The sequence below is a fragment of the Trichogramma pretiosum genome, unplaced genomic scaffold (genome assembly GCF_000599845.2).
Source record: "Trichogramma pretiosum strain Unisexual culture from Peru unplaced genomic scaffold, Tpre_2.0 scaffold96, whole genome shotgun sequence".
NCBI lineage: Eukaryota > Metazoa > Arthropoda > Insecta > Hymenoptera > Trichogrammatidae > Trichogramma > Trichogramma pretiosum.
Window position 1 is genome coordinate 453,177 of NW_019640792.1, and position 26,014 is coordinate 479,190.

A 26,014-nucleotide genomic window follows, 5' to 3' on the forward strand; every position below is an offset into this window, starting at 1 on the left:
TTAGCGCCGGCTCGAAGCCTCGAAGTTCGATTTTGTTGTCGTTGATTACCCAGGTTTGGACGACGTACATGCCAGGATATTTAAAACGAACGTTTGTAAAAATGTGGCCAAGGACGATCGTCACACTGTGCTGTGCCGATCCTTCCAATAATCGAGTTGCGGTATATAGGTTAATGCATATGGTAACGACGCATTGAACATTGTTTTTCGAGACTCGAGCACGTCGCAAATGAAATCGTACTTTACGCTCTATTCGAACAATTTGCCATTGTTTACACGAGTGTGAAATTTCGCGGAAAAAATTATACTCGTTTCATGGGCTGTCAAGTTATTGGCTCAGGCGTGTAACGATCGTTGACGATTGCATCGATAGAAAATAATTATCATCGCCCGCTCGCGAGTCACGTCGCGCGACACGTGCGCTTCAGGGCGTAGTAAAAAATCTCGTATGTTTGGCGCGCTTTTTCGCAAGCCCCGATAATTGGAATCGACTCCTCACGGTGCGCGTGGTTCAAATCACAATTCCGATCGTCGTACTTACACCAGCAAATTTATCATAAGACGCGAATATTTCATTGCAGAGATCGAGGCAGATGAAATATAAGTTGAAAAGTTCGGAACTAGAAACAAGAATTGATGTCCGTGCCGCACGTCCGTGAAATTAATTATACCCCTTCGGGGCGTGGGCGTATCGTATCAAATATAGCCTCGAAATGACGTACGTCGAGAAAGACGCTACACACAAAAAATATCGTAGATACGAAAAATTATTCGAATCTATATATACGATATATAATATACACGGAAAGAAAAGAAAAACCGTCGAGATTCGACGCTATAACGTGACTGGGGGTACTTTTGGTAAGCGAACTCCGATGTAATGAGTCGCCGTTTGTTATATATATCTCGAAACATATATAGTACATTCTCCACCGTGTAAGTTCCGGTATTTTTACGATGACACGCGAGCAATCCATGATCGAGTTTCATCTCTATTATCAATGGGTTCCAAGCCGTATACTCCGGCTATACAACTATCGATTAATAATTAAGGATGGGGTTTCCCATTCTTTTACGTAAAAAAAAAAAATTCTCTCGGTCGTTTACGAACTGTTTGGTAAATACCATGCTTAAATTCGCTGATTACTTTTTTTTTTTTGTTCCCCGCGCGGGAACTTACATTGTAAATGCGGCAGGCAGGGGGAGGACTCCGACGACGACGACGACGACGACGACGGCGGCGTAATTAGCGGAGAGTTTATTTTAAAGCGCTTAGCGTCACGAAACGCCGAGCTCGACGACGATCGTGCGCGCCCAATTGTCCGTGCCCAAAGGACGACGACGACGACGACGAGTTCGCTGTTGCATTAAATCTATAAAGAAGTCAGCGACACGCAATTGCCGAGGATATGTCAACGACGAGAGAAGGAGATGGAGAAGAGGGAGGGAGGGACTTGAAATATCATTCGATTATACCCCGTTTCTAGGCGCACTTATACATACCTCTCTGCCTGTATTTCGCTCGGACTGGAGGCAAAAGAAAAAAAAGTTAAGAATCGAATGCTAAGACGAGGAGTAGTCTGTGCGAAGCTCGCGGCCCCCGCCTCGTTATGCGGAGATTCGCTCGAGCTCAGTCCTGCGTCGCGCTTTTAGCCTGTCGAGCGCGCCGTTACCGTTACTCTAACGCGTACGAAAAAAGTAGATATCGATAAGAAATCGTTTTTAATTTTGTACCGAGGAAGAACGAAGATTTACTTTGAACAAACGTAATATCGAAAGTCAGCAAAATATCTTTGGTATAAACAGCCGATTTCGAACCGATTGTATCTTTACATACTTTTGACTTTCGACGATCGAATAAAAACCTAATTATCGGAATCGCTGTGAAATCCTTCATTGGCTTCGTCGGATACAGAATTGCAGTTGAACGAAGTTTAGTTATGGCAAATAATCTGATGCAGCGGCGGAAGTACGTCGATCCGAAGGTGCTGAAAGCTCAGACAAAGACGCTAGTCGACGAGGCCACAGGATATCTAAAAAACCCCAAAACTTACCAACAAGCTCTCAGCGTGTACGATAAGGTAATAGAGATCCGATTTTTTCCCTTAATTACGTCAATTGCGTTCGATCGTCACCATTGTACGTTTTGATGATACGAGAGCGACCATCGATCGATTGTGTTTAATTTGACTCTCATACATAATCATATCTGCCGGGTAGAATTGATTCGATGATGGGAAGAAAACGCAAATGTAGCGAAGTACGGACAATTCCTATGTTGCCCGTTTTTAATATAATAAGAAAAAAATTTTAATTAAACTGGCCTTGTTAATATACACGACTAACTTTCATTGATTTCATGCTATAAACAATTATGAAACAAATTTTCGAAATTGAGAATTTGAATCCCTCATAGTTCGCAAACTATTGAATTTAAAAAGTAATGTTCAGGATGATTTAAAATTGCTAAAAAACCTTCATAGGGCAAAAATTAAATTTTATCAATTAAGAAACAAAAGTGAAATACAGATCGAACCTCAAGGTTGAGAGAGAACATGGATTAAATCAAGTAAGTACTTTTACAAAAATGATCATCTGAACAAATTTTCATTTTGAATAAATTTTATTTCTGACTTAAGTACATGAAATACATTGAGTACATGAAATGTTAAAATTTTGTAAATCTTTCAGTTTAAAATCTAAAAGATTGTTTTATCTAGACCCATATAATTATGGAGATGACAAAGTCAGACCAAAAATCAAATTTGTAATAGCGTTTCATAGAATTTCTATTGAATATTTCTCTATACAGCAACCTTCATTTTCATTTTTGATAGAATCAAATCATAAAGCCTTTCAATAAAAAACTATTCAGTATGAGTTTTGATATGCGATTGAAATTTTAATTTTTGGTCTGGCTTTGCTATTCTCAATCAACTTTTCGGGGATTTGAAACAATGTATGAAAAAAATTCAGCTGTGGTATGATTGTTTATTCTTTCTACTCTCGGTGTCTTTTTTAGCAAAATTATAAACTGAGTATTGAAAACATGTTTATGACACATACTGCATTTATAAGGTTTTAGTTTCTCATGCACTACTTTGACATGCTTTTAAAGATTAGCATTCTCACCAAATCTTTTAGGAAATGTTCCCCATTCATAAAGCTTCAACTTTTTATAAACTGTTTTAATACATTTATATATTAATATATTTATATATTAATATATTTATATATTTATATTTAATATATTTATATATTAATTAAATCAATTAAAATTATATTAATGAATTAATATATTAATTAACCTAATTAAAAATTAATATATTAATATATTAATACAGTTCATAAAAAGTGGAAGCCTCATGAATGTGGATCATGTCTCAAAACATTTGGAGAGAAAACTATACTTCAAAAGCATATGAAAGCAGTGCATGAGAAACTAAAACTTTATGAATGTGGTATGTGTCGTAAAGCTTTTGGAGAAAAAGGTACTATCGAAACGCATATTAAGATGGTGCATTAAAAATTCTAACATAACATTAACTTTTCATGTACTGCTTTTATATGCTTTTGAAGATTAGTTTTTCGTCCGAATGATTTGTAATACATATTATATTTATTAGGATTTAAATTTTTATGTTTGACATCATTATAGATGTTCTTGAATATTGAAATCATTATCTCCGGTCTTATCATTTGCGAAACTATTCCGAGACTTAAAGTCGAATATGTGGGTGGCAGAAAATTTTACTCTGGGCTTCTCATCGTGGCTTTTAAATTCGTATATTATATCTTCGTCAGATTCATTTTTACCGTATATAACAGTATTTTCGTATTTCGGTTGATAATTCATGAGGCTATTATTTTATCCTGCAAAAGTATGGCACAATCAACGATTAATATTTCAATTTTAATATGATAGGGTTGTAGTATAAAAAAGAACAGAACAGTATTTTTTGTCGTCGACCCAGCGTAGAAGGTTTGTTAATAAATTAGTTAGAAATATCGTACATAACTGTAAAAGGGGTTTATTTAAATTGTTTATGCTTACTAAATGAAAAGTGAGTTACATTATAAAAGTGGAGAATAAAAATTATCTCTCTGAACAATTCAATTCTAGTTTCGATGATTCATACGCATCGCGATATTTCTAGATTTGAACGATCGTTATCCGTGATGGGCTGTGGCTATGTAAAATAAAGAAACATGCTAAAATTCACACGAAATTGAGGAAGTTACAATAGATGAATGAAATGAGTCGTGCAATCGGTAATAGCGACGTTTGTTTAGGAAGAAGTAGTTTGTGGTAATGATAGAGTTTTAAAAATAAAGAAGCTTTGCTTTAATTTTATAGTTATACGCCAAAAAAGTCTAAATTCACCTTCTTTGATGCTGTATTATCGTTACGATTAAATCGCCCTGAATTCATTGATGAGTAAAAAATTGAAAATTAGATAGACACCCTTGATAACAAATAATCTATTTTCAACAAATAGACTTGAGACAATATTTATTTACTGTCTATTTTATTCACGATCCGTGCATAGAAAAGATACACAGCGTACCAAAAAATAGCGGAAAAAGTCGTAAGACGACTGATTCAAATCCGACAGTAAATATGATAAAAAATCATTTGTCCAAACATTTTTACCTATCAATTTCAATTTTTTTAACATATGATATCCCATCTCAAAAAATGCGTTGTAATCGAGCTCTAGGAAATTATCGTTTTTACTTTATATAGAGCATTATTTATATAGAGTAATATTTTTACTTTATATTACTTTATCTAGTCGTTGATTACAAATGAGCTCAATGTGCGATTCATGCATACGGCACAGTAGCGAATTCGCATTCGTGAATAAATGTGTAAAAATTGCTTTAAGGTAATGACAAGGTAAAAATTATTTATGGTTATATAAAGCTATGGGGCAGGTGCTTGGAGAAAGGTGAAAATGATAATTGGAATGTTGAATGATCGATTCAGCAGCAATACTTTAAAAAATTAGATGAAATATTTTTAATATTTTAGTTAATGCACAGTAAGTGAGTCAACAGGTTACAAAAAAATAAATACGTACTTTAAATAATTTTATTGATTTTCACGCAATAGAGAGATATATTTATACAACATTTTTTCAAAATCGTATAGCATACTTATGTCAGTGTAAAAGTCTTTGATTAATTCAAAATTCCGGAAAAATTTCTTACTTTTAAGATATGCTCCGATTATGTACTACATTGATGTGAGAGTTACGGTTAGATTTATATTCAAATGATTTTTGACAAATATCACACTCGATTGGTTTGCTACGATTACGTGCTGCATTTATGTGCTTATTGAGGTTACTTTTTAGCATAAATTTCACATTCGAAGGGTTTGCTTCGATTATTTTCTGCAAAATCAATGAATATACGTTCATTCATGTCATTGATCTGATTTCCGTTTTCTATTTTCACAAAAGAGAGGTAATTTTGATGTTCGGGTTTCAAGATTATTGTAGATAAAGATTTTGGTTCAAAATTAACATCTTTGCCCTCAAAGTCTATAAATATTTTTTCCTTCATATCAACTATTTGATTATCGTTTTCAATTTTTACGATAGGTTGAAAATTTTGATACTCAGATTTGACGATGGTAGTCGATGGAGACTTCATATTCGGTTTAAAATTTTTACACTCAAAATTAACAAATGTTTGTCCATCTAACTGTTATGCAACGCCATGGCTTCATTCATGTAATTTGCCTAAAATTGAAAATACGTAACAAAAACGATTGTGAAAAATAAGAAAATAATTCAAATCATTAAACTCACTGATGATTTATGAAATGTAGACTCTTCAACGTTTTTCGCATCGTCAAAGTTCACCGACTCCAAAATGCGATCGTCACCTGCATCCAGGCAAGTATCGTTTGGCTCTTTCTTCACCCTGAAGAATAATAAATTTTGATGAAGCGATGTCCCCAAGAAATATAATTGTATAATGTACACACGAAAAAGTTAATACCTAACTCTATCCTCTACGCTTTCCATTGTTTGATTCAAATATGTAATCACTATGATAATTTTCAAAAAATACACTCGATCGAATATCCAACAACTATGTCTCGACTTTAGATCGAGAGTCAAAGACTCATACTTTTCTGCTCCTTTTATTTGTAAACATTAGTTGTACGAGAAAGTCTCTTCTTAGCCAGACACTTAAAGCAATACCTACTCGTATAATATAGAACGCGTTGATGCCGCGACTGTGATTACTTCTCGGCGATACTTTTCCCTTGCCACTGACGACTGATCGTACGCAAATGTGTACTGCGATATTACATGTATAGGCACCGCTCGAATGTCATTGAAACTACACCAAAATTGTAATGAAAATTGTATTCATTCTAGCATATTTCGAGATGATTTTTTTGTCCTCGTGTACTGTTTCATATATCACATTCATAAGATTACAATTTCGTATGGGCGTATATATATATTCAATTCGCGAGCATCTGAAGAAAATACGATAAAGAAATTTCGCTCGTAAACCCAGCCTTACCGCTCTGTCGAGTATCGCTGATCTCGCGACTCCATTCGGCACAAATATTATTTGCAATTGACATCATTATTTGGAATTATCATTTATTATTACATAATAAGAATGAGATCTTTTTTCGTTTTGTTTATTCTGTCCAAAAAACTCATCCTTTTAAAGGATATTTTTAAATTTTAGAAAAAAATATTTTAAATATACGACGTAAAACGTTCAAAATTCATGAAACTAATTTGTTCTACATTAGAGTGTTTGCCTGGCTAATTTATTGGGCTTATCAAAGGGATGGCCCCGCAGCCCCCGGAGTAATGAAGAGGCTCCATCGCTACAGGCCCGAAACTGTGGCACTTCTTCGAGTTAGACGCTACCAGAAATCAACCGAGCTGCTGATCCGCAAATTTTCAATTCCAGCATCTCGTGCGTGAAATCGACAAAGATTTCAAGGCCGACTTGTGATTCCAGAGCTCTTCTGTCTCGTCTCTGCCGGAGGCCAAGCTTACCTCGTCGGATTATTCGAGGATACGAACTTATTCGCGTACTCCATGCGAGTCACCATCATGTTCAAAGATATGCGATAAAATTACGCTGATTTTTACATTCCATAAAAAAAAGTAAAACATGCCAAGGAAAATCAAATAGTCCTTTGAAGGGCCTAGCTGTAGTGTGACCAAACCGATGTTTGGTTTATTGACGGTGTAACGATGTATCCTTTAACTCTAGACGATTTCCCGTATTCTTAAGAAAGTACGAGTGTCAAATTCAATATCATGACCGTCAGTCAAACGTGTGGCCTTGATCGGCCTAAGCAGAAAAATATTTCCCGTCCGGCCAACGAAATCAGTTTTATACTAGTAGCAAAATCATTTGACTAGTCTGCACAGTCCGGAAAAGTGGGAATGTCGAGAAAAACCCCCCGAAATAGATAATTCCCCCGCCGAGACGATAATTCGCAACTCGATTGGCGACACGATCACTCGTATAAATAAGTACACAGGCCTCGTGTTCGTACATTACATCGCCGACTTTGCTGACGATACGAATATTCAGAGAGAAAAAGACGAAAATGGCCCCCAAATCGTCATCGATCGGAAAGTCCATCAAGAAGGAGTCGGCGGCGGCGGCGAAGAAGAAGCAGGACAAGAAGGCCAAGAAGAAGACGCGCAAACAGAGCTTCGCCACCTACCTCTACAAAGTCCTCAAGCAGGTCCATGCCGACCTGGGCGTCTCCTCCAGGGCCATGGGCATCATGAACAATTTGGTCTTCGACATCTTCGAGCGCATCGCCACGGAGGCCTCGCGTCTCGCTGCCTACTCCAAAAAGTCGACCATCACCTCCATGGAGATCCAGACGGCCGTCAGACTTCTCATGCCCGGAGAGCTGGCCAAACACGCCATGAGCGAAGGTACCAAAGCCGTCACAAAGTACCAAATGTCCAAAAAGTAATTTGACTTTCTAAGCTGAATATATAAACAATCGGCCCTTTTCAGGGCCACTATATAGATTGTTTAACGTTGGAACCAATTATTTGTTGACAAGTCATCATATGAGTCGATGTGCTCGGTAAAAGCAGTACTGATGACTCTTTGAAATATCCTTCAATCACACACATCTCTTTCGTCATCTATCACCTCATACATTACGCACGTGTGAGTAATAAATAAATGGTTTTTAAATAAATAGATTATTGACATTTTGGAAAAGGTACATCGTACAATTTTCACCAAGAAAATGTAAGTAAATAAATAATCAGTCTCACTCAGAAATAGTACATCGCGAGATTATCCATCAAACTCTTAGCTAAAGATAAACATCGAGTCCTCATAGGCAAAAGCCAGTTATACATAAAATAATATTAATACATCCATACGATTTGTGAAATGTATGAAATGATAAATCATACTTGAAAATTATCATCAAATCATTCGATATATTGTTTTACGAAATTAGAATTCCTCGACAGTTTTGAGAAAAAATGAACTTTAAAAGTTCAATTTCTTTGGTTTTTATAAAATGATACGAAATCGGTTCGATACGTGTATTTTCATAAACTTATAAATTGATAAATTGATTTTATAGTGACAAATTTTTCCCCAAATTGATTGAACAGCAGATGTAAATACATCGATATTATCAAGTTAGTCCCATAAGACACGAAAACAGTCACAGTTTTCGATAAAATCACGTAAACTGTTTGCATAAAATTCGATTTCCACTAAATATTTTATTAAAAAGCTACGTATCAGCAGTTGTGTAGCTTTTGCGTAAATCTTCCGCTCGATTCTACTCTTTACGATCTTTTCATCTTCACTCGCACGGCAGAAATTCAAAAAGCTGCTCGCGCCAAGATACCACGATAATACATAGGTATATTTTCGCGCGCGCGCCCACCCTCGTCCGTCACGCGTACGGAGGTGTTACGCGGCGGGCGCCTCTGGTCTCGCACGATTACGTGTATTCGCGCGAGCATTGTTGTCTCCGTTTCTACGGAAACGCCAACTCGTGCCTGGAACCAGTAGCAGGTGTCGATATTTCACGCGTGGTGTTATTATCGCGAGCGAGCGTTTGGTACTCGCGACACGACTGACGGACGAAGGCGAGAAGATACTTTGATCGAGTCGCGCGCGATAAAAGTGGAAAAACAGTATGGCCGAGACGAGCGCGAGCCTCGGCCTGTCGCACATCCTGAAGCCGAGCCTGCACGAGAACGATTTCCTGCAGAGCTTCGTGCGCATCGGCATCGACGAGCCCAGCGAGCCAAGCCCCAATGAGAAATCAGCGCCCAGCGAAAAATCTCCGAAAAGGTATACACCTAAAATCGTTCGCATCGGCTATTATCTTTTCGTAACTGTGTTTGTGCAAATGTTTGCCCTCCCACGCGGCACGAATCAGGAAAGAATCGTATCTAGCCGCCAGCAGCGGCCCATCGTCGAAAGGCCAGCTGAGCTTTCAGGAGCCGCATCAGCAGCAGGCTCGAGTCCGCTCGTCTCGCTCGGTGAGCGCCAATTACAACGGCGGCTCGCCGAGCCGAGGCACGACCGGCGCCGCTGCCCCGACGACGACCTATTACTCGCCGCACAAGAGCATCGGCCAGCTGCTGCAGGAGGAGATGCGGGCGCAGAAGTCGCGCAAGCGTCGCCGGCGGCGCAGCGACGCCCACCGCCAGGAGGAGGTCTACACGGACAAGGACAGGGCCGCCGCGGTGAACATGGGCAGCCGCGACATCAAGCAGTCGCTCAAGCTCAAGCGCAAGCAGGACCGCAGCAAGGCCCTGCAGATACCCGAGGAGGCCGAGCCGAGCTCGATGCTGGCCCACGGCCTCAGAGAGCTCAGGTGCGGCAACGTGCGCGTCGCCCGCAATTGCATCGACAAGGTCGAGCCTTCGATGATTTCAGCTTTGAAAGATCGAATTTGATTTTTTAGTAACTCTTATTGAGTGCTTGATTGAATTTTATATCTCGATGAGGTCAGCGGGTATGTGAAAGTTGATTTTGCGTTTTTTGTAATACAGTGATTCGAATAAGGGCTTTGTATCAATTATCAATTTTTAAAAGTCATTAAATATCTGCGCAATCGATGATCGCTCCGTTATAAAACGCACACGTACGCAATTTCCGTTACCTGTGGTAATTTTTTAAAAACCCCAATTTTCTTGATCTGTATATTACAGGCGCTCGAGCTCAGCCCGAAGGACAAGAACGCCCTGATAGCCCGTAGCAGGTGTCACCTGCTGCTGGGCGAGCCGCAGAAGGCCCTGGCCGACGCCGAGCTGGCGCTGCGCGGCCGATCGCGCGACCCCCGCAACGCCAAGGCCCTCTACTCCAAGGCCGAGGCGCTCTACTACCTCGGCGACTTCGAGCTCAGCCTCGTCTACTTCTATCGGGGCATGAAGATACGCCCGGAGTTCGATCAGTTTCGGCTCGGCGTGCAGAAGGCCAAGGAGGCCATACAGAACATACTCGGTGGTACGTTTTCATGTTATCTCTCTGTATGGCAGTTGAACTCGATATTACGATGATGTCCATAAAATAATCATTTAAAATGTTTTTAAAATATTTATATAACTGTCCATTGGGAATTACGAATGATTTGAAAATAACAATTTTAATGTCTCATAAAATTTAGATCAATTTTCAACCGCCTTCGAATACTATGTCACTTGAAGATTTCTTCGCTAGGTGGCGAGCACCCCTTCATAAGTTAATCTGAAAGCGGCAAAGGATCGTGAAAATGGCTTTGCATGCATTTGAATGTAAAACGATTAAGTCTTTATGAAACATTACTTCGATGCTGCTTTACGGAAACAATCTACAAGATCTTGTCAAGGATACAAGAAATTTTGTTGTTGTTAAATGCAGTGAAAAACAAAAATTACCTCAAAAAGCTATTGTTCAAGAATTAAAATCATTGTTAATACATTTTTAACTAGTGGCAAAAATTGTTGCTATAGCTGAGCGAATAACTTTTTAATAATTGTGTTTGAATACTATAATTTTTTATAAAATCGAAATAATAATCAAAGTATATATCAAATTGAAGTTATCAATAACAGTTTGAAATACTTTATTTCACAAAAAAATTGAATATTATTTTGGAATGATTTTCCAAATATACACAGGATACTTTAGTATTAAATAATTAAAATCCATATTTTGAAAAATTAAAAAAAAATATATAAATAATACATATATTTAAATGGATATGATATCCAATTTGGAAATATCATAACAAATAACACTTATAATATTTATGTTACTATTACGTTTTGTCATTTTTATGTCGATTTTGTAAAAAAAAATCAACATCATTCAACTTAATAGTCTACACCTTCAAAAACATTTCTTGTTTACGATTTACACTGAAAAATTATCGTTTTCAATAACAGCGACACAATACTTCACGTATTAAATTACCTTGTTAAAAATATATAGTCGCATTATACGGAGCCACGAGATTCATTATAATATGCACTGCCACCGCTGATAATATGAACTCTAATTTTGTTTTGTATCGTCCTGGCCAGGTAATCCAGTGCCCATACCCGAGACTCCTGGTCCAGTAGCAGCCGTCGGCACAGGAGAGCAGCAGAGAGAGACGACGACGGCGACGAGCAGCACGAGTCAGAGCTCGACTCGTGCCGATTCCAAGGGCGAAACGTGCCGCAGCAGTTGTGGACGCACCAGCGCAGGCGGGACAGCTCAGACAGCACCACCGAGCGCTGGTACGACTACTCAGCTCACTGGCCCGCAGCAGCGACGAAGCAGCAGCAAACGATCGACCGCCAATGTCACTAACGGCAATAACTTACTCGGCCATTTGACGAGGGACAAGAAGTACCTGCAAGAGCTCATAAAACGACCCGGTGAGTGGCTGATACTTTTGATTCGATTGTAAGCAGCTCGTGATATATTATAACGATTGCAGATATAAAAGCGGCGCATCAGAGCTCGGCGCAGAACATCATAGCGCACGCCGAGGAGGGCCTGCAGTTCTTGAAGACGAGGCAGGAGTTTTGGAAGCAGCAGTGCAACGCCCGTCAGCAGTCGTCGTCGTCATCTTCGCGTCGTTGGGCGGCTACTTCAACCTGAAGACTTCAATGCGCCTTTACAGGCGAATTATTGTACATTTATATCGTTGAATTTTGTCGTTTAAACGAAGTAGACAAATAAATGTTTCATTTGCACGGAATTTCGTTCGCATATATCAGGACCCATTGAAATCATCCTCAGTGGCATTCAAATAAGATTATGGATTTATAAAAGTAATGAGAAAGAAGATGTATCAATTATAAGAACATATAAACGACCTACTCTTCGTAAGAGGAAAAAATTCTCGACGCGAAAAGCTGCAGAAATCAAGTATCCTTAAAATGCATAGCGATTTATTTTTTGTGGCTGAGCAAATTTCCTTTTTGCCCAAACTTCTTCTCGCACTTGTACCATGCTTAATCTTTGTGTCTCTCGTGGACTGTCCTTTGGTGCCGAAACAAATTTTTTTTTTGGTCCAAATTTTTTCTCGTACCAGTCACATGCAAAATCTTTCCGACCTTCGTGGACTATTCTTTGGTGCATGATTAATTGTATTTTTTGTCGCAAGCAAAATCTTTGCGACATTCATGGACTGTCTTTTGATGCCTCAAAAAACCTGATTTTCTTGTAAATTTCTTCTCGCATTTGTCGCATGTGTAAACATTCGAAACTTCATGGACTGTGTTTTGGTGGTCAAGCAAACTCCGTTCATTTCCACATTTTTTCACGCAATTGGTACATGAGTAATCTTTGAAGACTTTGAAGGCGAAATTTTTCCTATTTTAATGTACTGTCCTCAGATGAAAAAGCAAATTCAGTTTTTTTCCTAAATTTCTCCTCGCACTTGTCCCAAGCGTAATCCTTCCGACCATCATGGGCTGCTTTTTGGTGTCTGATTAAATACGATTTTCGTTCAAATTTTTTCTCGTGATCTAAAATCTCACAGGTTGAGCCTCGGTTGGCTCTCGGTGTCAACACGTCATCGCTACTTTCCTGCGTCTATCGCTCTTGGATGTCTCTCGTTCCGAAACCCTGTTTATCTTCGATCGCTTTTTACATTGCCATCTGGGATCCCAGCTCTGCGCTCATCGGCGAGATTACCCAAGCAATCACTGATCCCGAGGTTCGTTCTCTCAGCCGCTCTTCGGGGGTCGTTGGCCTTCGTGATTGCGTCGTTTGCTAAATTTTCAAAGTGGTCTGAAAAATGCTGAAAAAAATCACACGTATTCTTTCAACGATTTCAAATAAGTTTTTACACTTCAAATCTTCCTTTTGATTTGATATTGAGCGCATGTAAAATAGTTTCCGAGTAAAAAATGAGGGAATTTTTATACTGCTGCTCGGTATAAATTCACCATTTTAGAAATATAGGGGCTAGATAAAAATCGTGGCAGCGCATTTTTTGAAGGTTCAGAGAAAAAGTGCACGATTGCTGGTGTTATGGAAACCCTCCGAAGGCAGGGCGAGGTAGAAAATAGACTTTGAAAAAAAATTTTAAGTCAAAAAATCACTTTTTTTTTTAATTGCAAAATTAACGATGATAATGTTTATTTATCGCAAAAATAACACCGGATACTGAAAGAGTGGGTATAAATTTTCAAGAAAATATTTCAACTTTATCTATAATTTTTTTACAACGGAAAATTCATGCACAAAATTGCACTTTTGCGTGTTAATGGGTTAAGTAAGATTAATTAACGGTGCAAAAACTCATCGAATTTTCAAACGATAATCTGAATTAGTATAAATAGTAATAATATACATCATGGTCTACTGCTCTCTTAAAACCGTAAATGGCACTAAAAATTACTCTGCATCGTAAATTTGGCAAGGATTTAAATCATTATATAGCACCTGTATTATCGCAAGACTATCTTATTACAATACAGTAGAAAAGCCGCGAAAAACTATTATTGATCAAAAACGCCTTCTGCAGTATAGACGCATTATTGGTTTCGTGATTATAAAATTAAGCCGATTCTCGTTTATATCGAAGGGACATTGTGGCGCATATCCTGCCAGTTTTTACGAACATAAATCGGTTAAAATCGGTTGGACATCGCTATATGAGCCATGATTCGAATGAGATGAAAATTAAAGAACACAGTTCCTGCTCTCGAATATTAAAATTTACATTTATTTACATAAACTATTATGTTCTTCGATTGTGAGTCGCTGTTATGAAAGTTTTCAATATGGCTAATCGACTAAGGACAAGTCGTCTATATTACGTTTGTTTTTATTTGTTTATCTCGCGGAGAGACCGATGTAGATCGGTGAAACCGTTGAGAACATTTCAATTGTAATTCAAATGCATACAAAAGCACGATGAAAAATGTGAAATTTCGGATGCACGAAAGTCAAGGCTCGATGTTCACACATGGCGACGACGAGCGAAAATTATACACGAGGTTTGGGCCTATTCTGTCTATAACATTGTGCCGTTGAATGCACATGACGATCTGATCGTTGTAGGCCTCAATCGTAACGTCATTACAATTGAAAATTTAGAGAATGCCGAATGACGTTTTTTAAATAAACTTGATTCTCTGAAAAAAAATTTTCATTATACGAGAGAGAGCTAGAAATTTTAAATATTGGTTGATATGGACTCCTACGAATGCTTATACTCATCATTATTTTACTTATTTACGAGACCTTAAGAGGTCAATGATATTTTTTTTGTTTTTCTGCTTTTCTCTCCTCGTAAACACATGATCCATCATTTCCTTTTACTCTTTCTTTGCAACGATGTGTGGTGACTTGTCAGCGCAGCGTTGAAGACATCATCTCCTACGTGATATGTTTATGGGCAGATATTAGCGTAATTGGTGTCCACAAAAATGAATGATGTGATTCATTGAGGAGACATATTAATTTGCTTGATTTTTCGCTTATTAAAATACATTAGAAATTTACCATGTCAATTGTTAAACTTAGACGATGTAAATTCACAGTAAATACTGGATATCTTTAGCAACATAGAATTACTTTTCTAATATAAAGGTAGTAATCAATTTAATCTTACATAAATTTGTAGTAAGCTAAAAATATTTTATGTGATTCAAATCTAACAATTCTAATACATGTTTCTTTTTCATAAAAACTGGTAAATAGATATGATGTGTTATGTATCTACGCGTATAATGCAAGAGACGGAAAATGAGCTGCACTGCGGTAACTGCGTTTGAAAAGGACTTCCAGGAGCTATCTCAGTGGTATTTCGCGGTTTGTCCTGCTATTATGACTCTTGTTCCTCGTACTCGATGCGGCGAGCGCCACAACTTGATCGTACTAAAGTCCTTGTGAATGAGCAAAATATCCTCGAGGGTGCGTCTTTTCTTTTAAATAGGTGCACTGATATGAGAATTTCGTTGAGGTAAAACGTAAAACTGTGAAATACTTAGACCGTCATATTATTGTCACTTGCGAAAGTCGATCAATCATATGAGGCGTTTAATACCACAAGTGTCCTAGCATGGAGGTGGCACTGCAATTTTAGGCGAAATTGCTTAATTTCTAAATCGCCGGAAAACCCCCTGAACGCACTTCAAAAATATATGTGACATATGGCTTTAATTGGAAATTCTCTCAGCTTTACAATAGTGGAGTGAGATTTTCGAAAATTTTCCATTTTCCCAGGGAAAGTTTAAAAATGAACTTTACACATTAAGAATCTCAAAAAATGTATTTTTAAGGTTTCGTGATATAGTTCGAAATCTGAGGAGATTTCTCATCGAAATACTTATTTTTTTGAGAGTATATTTCATGTTTAGGAGTACTGCGCGACGAAACAGCTACTACGCGGGCCGAAATATTACCGAAATTTCAAAAATCTGACTTCTTGGAAAGCTGAGGAAATTATTGTCTGTATGTTCGTGGGTGCAGTTGCCATGTCTACGCGTGCATATGTGTATCTTCTGTAAATGATGTAGCCATAATTGTAAATGAAACTTTACATTTTATTATTTTTTTTATAATGATTCAGTGCAAATAGTTAATTAAATAAATGTCGAAAAAATGTGGCATTAAACGGTATCTGACACAACAAGACGTATTATTTCTTTTTATTGTACAAATTTACATTTTTTAAAAATTTTTATAGAGTATTTGCAAATTGACGCATTTATTTTGAGTATAAATTTGAATGATTATTTCGATAATCGATTCTCCACTGAGGCCTCCAATTGAATGTACAAAAAAAATATTTACTGTCACGTTTTGGGGTCACTAGCAGTTGATCACTAATCGCTTGATCTTTTGAAATGAAAACCCCGACCTCCGGGAGTATTATTATCATAAAATGATTAATTGCATGCACAAATTAACGAGAATGTATTCAATTCAATTCTGCTGAAGCAAATTTCACTGCATTTTTAAAGGCTTCTTGTGATAAACCTGTACATAAAGAGGCACCAGCGGCTTCGATTTCTTCGTCCGTAAAAGCTCTTACATTTTCTTCCGATGAGAGTTCCTCTTTCTCCATTTCTTCCGATAGAGGAAAAAATGTAACATATATCTTATCACTATGGACTTCAATAATTTGTGCTGGCCAGAAATACGATTTGAACCTTTTTGCCAACACCACCTCATTGGGAGAGTAACGGGAAAGAAATCCCTGGTTTACCGGTATTAATACTCCTGAAGGAGAGTCAACATGTTCCAATGGCATATCTGGGATAGGTGGAAGGGTTTCCTCGTCGTCGGTGATCACATTTATTGGATGATCTTCGATTGCAGCCATCGGTTGATCAGCTTCAATAGCTTTATTACCTCTACTAGAAATTAAATAAAATTTTTAAGTACATAATTGTATATTATTTTTAACACATTTACGTACATCAATTGAATCGACGCATTTTTTATGTATTCGATCTCTTCAGAATCAATATCGATATCTTGTAAATATAATCGAATCGTTTCCACATTTCTATTTCGATACTGAAAAAAAGTTCTAGCCGATTTAGCTAAGGCTCCATTGACTTTATTTTCTTTAGGAATACCACAGAGTTTTTTATATAATGCGGTGGCCTTAGAGCGATCGCCGCCATAAATCTTTCTATACTCTTCATAATCTTGTCCAGGAAAAAGAACATATTCAACGCATACGACAATTAATATCCCACGATTTATTCGATAAAGATTAGTTACCGTTAAGTATTCGATTGTAAAATTTAGAATCGTTTTTTTAAACACTTCTAATTCTAATTTTGTAGGTGGATAGGTGACAAATTTTTTCATTCCCTCGCGCAGTATATCTATTAAATTTTTTTCGTTATCTAAATCTTCTTTTTTCACTTCTTTTTTCTCCAAATAATTTACCAAATTAATGAGAACTTCTGCGTTTCCTTTTTTTTGAAAATATTTTTGATTCATAATATATCTTGGCAATGGAACAGTGTGAATAGTTTTAAAAGTTTTCTTATTATTACTGGAAATTAAATTAAATTTTAATAATTGTAATAGGCATTTTCAATAAATTGACTTACATAAATTGAACCGACGCATTCATTATGTAGTGCTTTTCTTCTGCATTAATGTCAACCGTTTTCAAATAATCTCTTATCGTCTCCAAGAATGTTTTTTTTTTCCAAAACAAGGTGCTCCTAAAAAACGATCTAATTGATGTAACTATAATAGGATCGAGCTCATCTTCTGTTGTGAAACCACAATGTTCACCCAGTTTTTTATACACCTTCTTTGCCGTATATTTGTCGCAATTATATATTTGTTTACATTTTTTATGATCTTTGTCAGGGTACAGGATATGTTCAACACAAGCAACGGCCAATATACCACGATTTATTCGGTATAGATTAGTTTTCTTCAATTCATCAATGTTAAAAAAGCGAAGAGTTTCTTTAAACGCATTAATATCTTTTGGCGGAAGGCGTTGTCTTACAGATTTACCCATTCCCTTACGTATTATATCATCCAAAATATCTTGATTATCTAAATGTTCTTGTGTAATTTTATTCTTATTCAAATAATCTACTAAAAGTATAATATGAACAGCAGCGGTTTTTTTACGAAAATATTCTATAGTCATTAATGTTGGTGGCATTTTTTTTGTCAAATGCTCTTATACTGAAGAAACTTAATTTTAAAACTATTGGACGTTGAATGGTTATTATAAATATTTAATTTTGAATAGATTAATTAATATTACAAGTTGATGTGTAAGACGTTCGAGAATAATCGCTTTTCCGTCAATACTAACAGTCACATAAATTTACGCTTTGCTCCAGATAAATATTGTGTTTTCTAGCTCACATAGCATATAAATCGGTAGAAGAATAAACATACCAAAACATAATTTTCACGTTTTTCTTGTCATATTAATAATTTTTTTATATTAAGCAATTCAATTTATAACAACATTTTTGATTAGCTGTATCGCATCTCTGTAATTCACAGTCAAAACACAGCGGATTGCCGATGCCAAAACCACATCATCCGTCGGACCAAATGACGCTAATTACATAGTCCGGCCTAAGACTTCTAACAGCGTTCAGGTGATCCACCTAGTCAGCATCTGAATAACTTCATTATTCGCATTCACGCCTTTCTCATGCTTAAAAATGATTATTTATATGTATCTTGAACACTGCTCAGAAATTTTTTGAATGCATTCGAGCTACTGTACTCTGCTATATGCTTGTCAAGAAAACGACTTGAAAAATTTAGAATTGAGGCTAGATACTAAAGTTGAATACATCAATGATTTAGGAAAATCTTAGAGCAAGTATGCAAGCGGGACGCAAGAAAATACAACTCAGGTGCTCAAAATATTGACGATATTTCAAAAACATCCAAGATCAACTTTCGATTTTTTCAAAACGACTTTTTTTTAAAGGCATTTTCTTACATAATAACATGTTAAGACGTCAAAGTATGATATGTTTAGATTGGCCCATTTAATTTTTTTGCATTGTCCTACATTCACAAGAGTTGCATCTCATATAACTTAATTTAATCATTTCACTTTTGCGTTCGAAGTACATAACGGATAACTTCTTTCGTTTTGCAAAAAAAACGTATTTATTCAAATGATTTCGAAAATCATTTCATTCTATATATTGTATTAATTTCTTTTCTACTGAAATTTTCGTAGGGTTTTATAAAGACAGAATAATTTTAATAGTTAGAAACAAAAATGTATAACCTGGAAACAAAATCTTTTGTAATTATATGATGAAAAATATTGAAATGGGTGATTGTAACGAAAAGGTCATTTTTGTACCTGCGTTTTTGGATTGTACGTTGCTCCAAAATTTACCCCATGTATAATACCTCATTTTATGCGTATTTGTACCTAGAATTTGATTATTAAAGAGGGACTACATCAAGTTACATCAAGCACATCAAGAGGGACAGTAATCATAAAAAATACTTTATGTAACAAAATTATCACATCAATCAATTTTCAAATGCATTTATCTTCCTCTATTTTGATCGTACCGAGCATAAACTTTTTTTTGATTTCTTGGAAATTTTGTCCTCTTTGAATCCATATATATTATGTATGGGCTCAATTCGAAATATCGAGTTACCAGTAGTGTTTGAGAGCAACACTAAAAATTACATGAAAACAATTGACTGTTTAAGCGTGTCCATGGACTACAGTAATTTTGCTTCCTCATAGAGGAAGTCCTGTGATAGGCTTGAAATCGATATTTGGAACCAGACGTAGTAGGACAACTTGGTTTACATATTTGGAACCTACATTGAATTACCAACAAATGTCTGTATGAGTTTTTGTTTTCTCGGCCTTTTTTATTCAAATCTATCATAAACCATCGCAAAGTATTTTTTTCAACGAGTAATTTAAAAAAAAATAGAGTTCTCTACGATAATTTTTGCGCCCTGTAGATCGCTTTGAAGGTATCATTTAAAATACGCAAAATGCCCAAGAATCGAGTCGATTTCAGCAAAACGAGGGATTTTACGTACTCAAAATGGTACCTTTAAAACGACCTACAATGCGCAAAAATTAACGTACAGAGATCTATTTTTGTTTAAATTACTCGTTGAAAAGAGTACTTTGCGATGGTGTATGATAGATTTGAATAAAAAAGCCGAGAGAAAGAACTTTTTCCTTTATGAATTTCGATCTAAAATTTTAACAGGATATTTTTATGACGTTAAAGAACGTTTTAACGTAAGAAAAATGTATCGATTTTTTTTTCATTTTCAATGGGAATGTCCCCTTAAAAAATTTTCGTTCACGAAATTTTTTCGTGAAAATGACGTCGATGAACTTATCCCGTAAATTTCAATTTTCGTACACAAAAATTCCCGGTTTCTTGAGTTTTACATTAAATATTTCGTCTACAAAAAAATTTTCGTGCCCTATTTTCCTCTTAATAGCCACTTCGTTTGTAATAAAGTCTTGTGTGTGAACCTTACTGAGCATTATACACTTATTACATGTTCCTCCCCTCAGACAGCAACAGTAACAATTTATTCAAAAATAATAAAGTTAATACCATTACAAAAAGGTATATAACACTTTTATGCCAGTTATCTATTAATCATATGACCTTTGAAATCCCGGTCCTCTAAAGGTAAAAGAACACAAAATGACCTTTTTTGCCATATTAGCATTTGCAGGGCAAACCAAGGCTCAAACCATTATAAAAACGTACAAGAGAGTAGTTGACATGTTGAGGAAGCTTCTTGAATAGTTTTGGAACGGAAAGTCCGGATCCTATTTGATTCGATTTTGTGTTTTTTGTTTTTTCTCGGTTAATTCTATTGTAGAAGCCTCCAGAGTGCTCAGATCGCTTCGGAACCCATTTTTTTCGGAAAATTTGGACGAATTCCAACAAAAAAACTTTAGTGCACTTTTACTTTTAAGTCATTCTACACTAAACTAGAGGTTAAAGAAAAACCGCTGCCAATGTAATGGCAAGTAGCTTCTTCATATTTTTTTTTTACTTTGAAATATTAGTATTGTCTTTTCACATTCTTTTAATAATTTTAATCTAATTTTTTTCCAATATTATTGAAGTTATATTTTTAACTAATATTATATCCGAAAAGTAAACGCAGGAAAAATTCGAAAGTAACGTATTTATGCAATTTTTCTACGTATAGTTAATTTTGGCCTGTTAAGTGTATATGCAGCATTGCGCATAGCAAATTATAGAATTTTTCAGAGACTCGAACACTCGACCTTTCAGCAGTTATCGAATAAACATTTTTTAAAGCACTCTAACCCAAAAATCGCAACTTTGCCGCTTCTTTTAGGCTCTTATGCTATAAAATATTGTCAATTTGTCACTGCGTCTTCACGAAACGAAAGCGTCTCTCAGCTTTATCGGGTTTCTCAAACAAACAATGCAAAAAAAAATTTTTTTTCTTAAATAGAAAAAAAAACGTTACGTTTATCGATAAATGAATTTTTCTGGCTTCATCCTTACATCATAACAAACAAAATAAGCCCTCCCCCGTCACGATACGTGCTACCGTTATCGAGGAATCACTCTACACAGACATACAGCCGCGCGCACACACACACACACACACACACACACACACACACACACACACACACACCAACATGTGTCAGAAATTCGATCTAGTATATAGAAATATCATTAAATATACCCTACGATGATTCTATAAAAAAGCCGAAACGGAGCCCATCACAAAGCTTCCTCTATGAGGAAGCAATTTGCAATCTTTGATAAGTTACGGTAAAATGCGAAAAAAGCCAACTTTGGAATTCTTAGAAAGGGTGATAGAAGGCCTCAATCGCTCTAAATATTTTTTTGTATATTCCTGACATCCCAAACAATGTATTCATCATATTAGATATAGAAAATAATGTTGATTGGTTGAGTTGACAGAGAATCGGCCATAAACTGAAAATTTTAAATAGTCCCCAGAACTAATTGTGCTTGTAATAGTTACTTGAGCGCTATAGTACAAGAGGTTTTAGTAAGCATCACTATTACCGCACTAGTAAAGTTTACATTACATGTTCTAGTAAGCAGTACTATTTCCTTATAGTATAACTATTGACTGACTGTATACCTCAATAGGTAACGTACAGCTGGGCTTGTATCGGAACTTGATAGATGGTTCAGCTCGGTACTTATTTATAGTTAGTAAGCTCTGAAACGCCGATGTTTATAGCGTCAAAAAACGCCTCGAATATGATGAATCATTTATGATATTAGTGAATATAATGTATGATATAAATGAAAAACAAATGCTACTTTAGTTTTATGTTACTATTAAATGAAAACAAAGTATCTATAAAGTTTTATAAAACTGACAAATAACTTATTTTTATGTAGTGTGTAATGATATACACACTTACGTTTTATTATGTTATATTTCCGCTTTAAAGATTGAAGTCAAGGAGCTGAAGAGAGGGCGAGCGCTCTAAGTAACGCCCAGTCTTTGACGAAGATGTTGGAAGATAGCACTAAAAATTTCTTACATGTCTGTGATGAAATATTTCTTTAGTATATTCAATTAATTTTAAAGTGGAAATAAAGTTTTTCGATATTTGGATTATCGTAAGTATTCAAAATATCAGGTTTATTCAAAACTATCTGACGATTTGCGCCTTTCTAAATTTAATATTGACGATCCACACTTGTTACAAAATATACTAAATTCATTAATTCGTAGAAAATTTTTTTCGAAAATTGAAAATCGACAAATGCATAATCTCTTCTCTATTCTATATTATAAAAATGTACCGTCACTGCTGCCGCCTGTTCAGAAAATGTATATATTTTTCTTTTATTTTATTGATGATCAGTTGTTTTTCTAACGTTCATTTGTTTATGTTTTTTGTGATGTTCCTAATAAAACTTCATTTTATTGATTTTTTTAATGAGTCTCCACCTGAATAGCCACTTTCTAGAGTGTAAAACAAAATTATTTACGAGCTATAGCGAGAGTAAGAAAAAAAAACCACAAAAAACCCGCGTTTTCTCAAGGACATTTTAAGGGTGCCATATAGATACAAATAAAATGCCTATTTAACTAAAATTAAGTTCACTTCAGTGAAGTGCAAAAGCGTGATTGTACTGAAGATCAAAAATATAGGAGCGCGAACAGAACATTCCTTTGGGTTTGATCAACCCTCTTTCGTGTGCGTGTGTATGTGTGTTTTTTTTTATTTTGGGGAGGAGGGAAATCCTATTTACGGATTCAACATGCGACAAGGGTTTCTATCGCATGGATATTAGACCGGGTCGTTTTTGCAAAAATTTTTTGTATCGCCTGGGCTCATCGCTGAGCTGAAAGTTCAAGGTTTCAGATGAAAAAAGTCGGGCTGCAGAAGTCAAAAAGTGACCGGAACCGGTGTCGATAGGCTTTTGAAGTTTAAAAACGTGCTTCGGAAATTTAACAAAATCGCTCTGAAAATGGCAATCATATAATAGATTGCTAACATTGCTCAGAAGGTAAAATTTATGTCGACAAGACGTTTTCTTACGTATTTTTGTGTGTAGAATCGAATTCCGTAGTCAGTTTTGACCTAGGAGGACGATTTCATTGAAAAAAATGCACTTTTTCGATATCTTTATTCTGCGTAAAAAATAAAAAATCGTCTTGTAAACGTTTAAAAATGAACAGAAACAATTTAGAAAATTTTTTGACACTGCTAAAATTTAGGATTTTTTATGATAAATCCAACGGTATAAATTAGTATACACTTTGAAATTATTTTAATGCAGAAAAAATACATCTTTATCCCAAAAAACGACATTACGAAAAATTGAAAAATCGAAAAGTGTATTAGTTTCTTTCAGGAAATCGCTAAGTAGAATCAACTATGGAAAAAATTACATGAAACTATCTGATAGGTTTTTTTCTCACCTTTCCAACGCCGGTTTCAGAAGTTAAAAATTCGCAAGATTCGCTGAAATACAGCTATTTTTGTACGATGCATTTTTTAAGCTTAAATTTCAATAATTCTGAGCCAGCTCTATTCATTAAAAAACCAGCCAAGTAGAATTTAAGCTAAAAAAATGCATCGTACAAAAATAGCTGTATTTCAGCGAATCTTGCGAATTTTTAACTTCTGAAACCGGCGTTGGAAAGGTGAGAAAAAAACCTATCAGATAGTTTCATGTAATTTTTTCCATAGTTGATTCTACTTAGCGATTTCCTGAAAGAAACTAATACACTTTTCGATTTTTCAATTTTTCGTAATGTCGTTTTTTGGGATAAAGATGTATTTTTTCTGCATTAAAATAATTTCAAAGTGTATACTAATTTATACCGTTGGATTTATCATAAAAAATCCTAAATTTTAGCAGTGTCAAAAAATTTTCTAAATTGTTTCTGTTCATTTTTAAACGTTTACAAGACGATTTTTTATTTTTTACGCAGAATAAAGATATCGAAAAAGTGCATTTTTTTCAATGAAATCGTCCTCCTAGGTCAAAACTGACTACGGAATTCGATTCTACACACAAAAATACGTAAGAAAACGTCTTGTCGACATAAATTTTACCTTCTGAGCAATGTTAGCAATCTATTATATGATTGCCATTTTCAGAGCGATTTTGTTAAATTTCCGAAGCACGTTTTTAAACTTCAAAAGCCTATCGACACCGGTTCCGGTCACTTTTTGACTTCTGCAGCCCGACTTTTTTCATCTGAAACCTTGAACTTTCAGCTCAGCGATGAGCCCAGGCGATACAAAAAATTTTTGCAAAAACGACCCGGTCTAATGGATATGTCGGACTCGAGTAGTGTACTACTGTTGTGTATGTACAGTAGGGTGGTTCGCTTATGCAAAAATGTTCAAAATCGCGTTTACGTCATGGCGATTCTAAAAGTTCAAGTCTTTAAGAAAGGAAAGCCGGGTTCAGAACCTCAAAAAAGTGTCGGGAACCGGTGTCAATCGATTTTTGAAGATCAACAATTCAATTTATTTCAAACTCGGTTCAGAGAGTAAAAATAATATTAACAATAAATTTTCTCATGTATTTTTGTCTGTAGAATCGAATGCAAAAGTCAATTTTTCTCTGTGACTTCGTTTTCATCGATAAAAATGTACTTTTTTGATTTTTTTTGCGTAAAAATCCTAAAATTGTCTTTGCAACGTTTAAAAATGAACAGAAAAAATCTAAAAAAATGTTTGACAAAATTTAGGATTTTTCATGACGAATCCAATTGTATATTTTAGTATAAGCTTTTGAAGTATATTCGTTCATAAAAATGCTAATTTTCGATTTTTTCGCTGAATTTGACGAAAAATCTCGAAAAGGAGATGTTTTCGAAAAAATCGTTTTTTTCTAAAACGATGTTTTAGGACAAAAATCACAACGTAATTCAATTTTACAGCAAAAAATACAAAAAATCTGTTGCAGCGGGATTTTTTAAGAGCACTTTTTTCGAAAGGAGCTCGTTTTCGAGAATCTTCGTCAAATTCAGCCAAAAAAAATCGAAAATTTGCATTTTTATAAACGAAAATAATTTTAAAGTATATGATAATATATACCATTGGATTCGTCAAAAAAAATCCTAAATTTTGGTAGTGTCAAAAAATTTTTTAGATTTTTTCTGTTCATTTTTTAAAGTTGCAAAGACAATTTTTGGATTTTTACGCAAAAAAATTAAAAAAAAAAACATTTTTATCGATGAAAACGAAGTCGAGAACAAAACTGACTATGGCATTCGATTTTGCAGACAAAAATACATAAGAAAATTTATTGTTAATACTATTTTTACTCTCTGAACCGAGTTTAAAATAAATTGAATAGTTGATCTTCAAAAATCGATCGACATCGGTTCCCGACACTTTTCTTAGGTTCTGAACCCGGCTTTCTTTTCTTAAAGACTTGAACTTTAAGAATCGCCATGAAGTAAACGCGATTTTGAACATTTTTGCAAAAGCGAACCACCCTAATGTACAGGTGTTGTGTGTGTGAGTGTGTGTGAGTGTGTGTGTGTGTGTGTGTGTGGGGGG

The 26,014-nt window shown here is 35.6% G+C and overlaps 3 protein-coding genes across 4 annotated transcripts; 2 read left to right on the plus strand and 1 right to left on the minus strand.

Moving 5' to 3' along the window:
* The first annotated feature begins 7,523 nt into the window (after window positions 1–7,523).
* LOC106655636 (late histone H2B.L4-like) lies at window positions 7,524–8,298 on the plus strand. Its single transcript, XM_014376135.2, has one exon. It carries the CDS (start codon window positions 7,607–7,609, stop codon window positions 7,985–7,987), a length of 381 nt encoding a protein of 126 aa, XP_014231621.1. The 5' UTR covers window positions 7,524–7,606; the 3' UTR covers window positions 7,988–8,298.
* An 821-nt stretch (window positions 8,299–9,119) lies between these two features.
* On the plus strand, window positions 9,120–12,129 carry LOC106655619. Its single transcript, XM_023463573.1, has 5 exons — window positions 9,120–9,442; window positions 9,495–9,914; window positions 10,212–10,506; window positions 11,565–11,903; window positions 11,966–12,129. The coding sequence occupies exons 1-5, from the start codon at window positions 9,188–9,190 to the stop codon at window positions 12,127–12,129; spliced, it is 1,473 nt and encodes a 490-aa protein (XP_023319341.1). The 5' UTR covers window positions 9,120–9,187.
* A 4,157-nt stretch (window positions 12,130–16,286) lies between these two features.
* On the minus strand, window positions 16,287–18,264 carry LOC106655637. 2 transcript variants are annotated; one of them, XM_023463483.1, is made up of 3 exons: window positions 17,559–18,264; window positions 16,910–17,500; window positions 16,287–16,844 (listed from the first exon to the last, which is right to left on the minus strand). In XM_023463483.1, the coding sequence occupies exons 1-3, from the start codon at window positions 18,131–18,133 to the stop codon at window positions 16,409–16,411; spliced, it is 1,602 nt and encodes a 533-aa protein (XP_023319251.1). In that variant the 5' UTR covers window positions 18,134–18,264; the 3' UTR covers window positions 16,287–16,408. The 2 variants fall into 2 exon arrangements, with proteins under 2 accessions (XP_023319251.1, XP_014231622.1); XM_014376136.1 differs by having other exon boundaries at window positions 16,287–16,847.
* Between the last annotated feature and the right edge of the window lie 7,750 nt (window positions 18,265–26,014).

Coding starts and splice junctions, on each gene's coding strand:
- LOC106655637 (XM_014376136.1), bottom strand. CDS start 18,133: ATGCCACCAACATTAATGACTATAGAATATTTTCGTAAAAAAACCGCT. Junction 17,501..17,558: donor AATGCGTCGGTTCAATTTAT/GTAAGTCAATTT, acceptor TTTAATTTCCAG/TAATAATAAGAAAACTTTTA. Junction 16,848..16,909: donor AATGCGTCGATTCAATTGAT/GTACGTAAATGT, acceptor TTTAATTTCTAG/TAGAGGTAATAAAGCTATTG.
- LOC106655636 (XM_014376135.2), top strand. CDS start 7,607: ATGGCCCCCAAATCGTCATCGATCGGAAAGTCCATCAAGAAGGAGTCG.
- LOC106655619 (XM_023463573.1), top strand. CDS start 9,188: ATGGCCGAGACGAGCGCGAGCCTCGGCCTGTCGCACATCCTGAAGCCG. Junction 9,915..10,211: donor CCCGCAATTGCATCGACAAG/GTCGAGCCTTCG, acceptor TGTATATTACAG/GCGCTCGAGCTCAGCCCGAA. Junction 10,507..11,564: donor CATACAGAACATACTCGGTG/GTACGTTTTCAT, acceptor CGTCCTGGCCAG/GTAATCCAGTGCCCATACCC.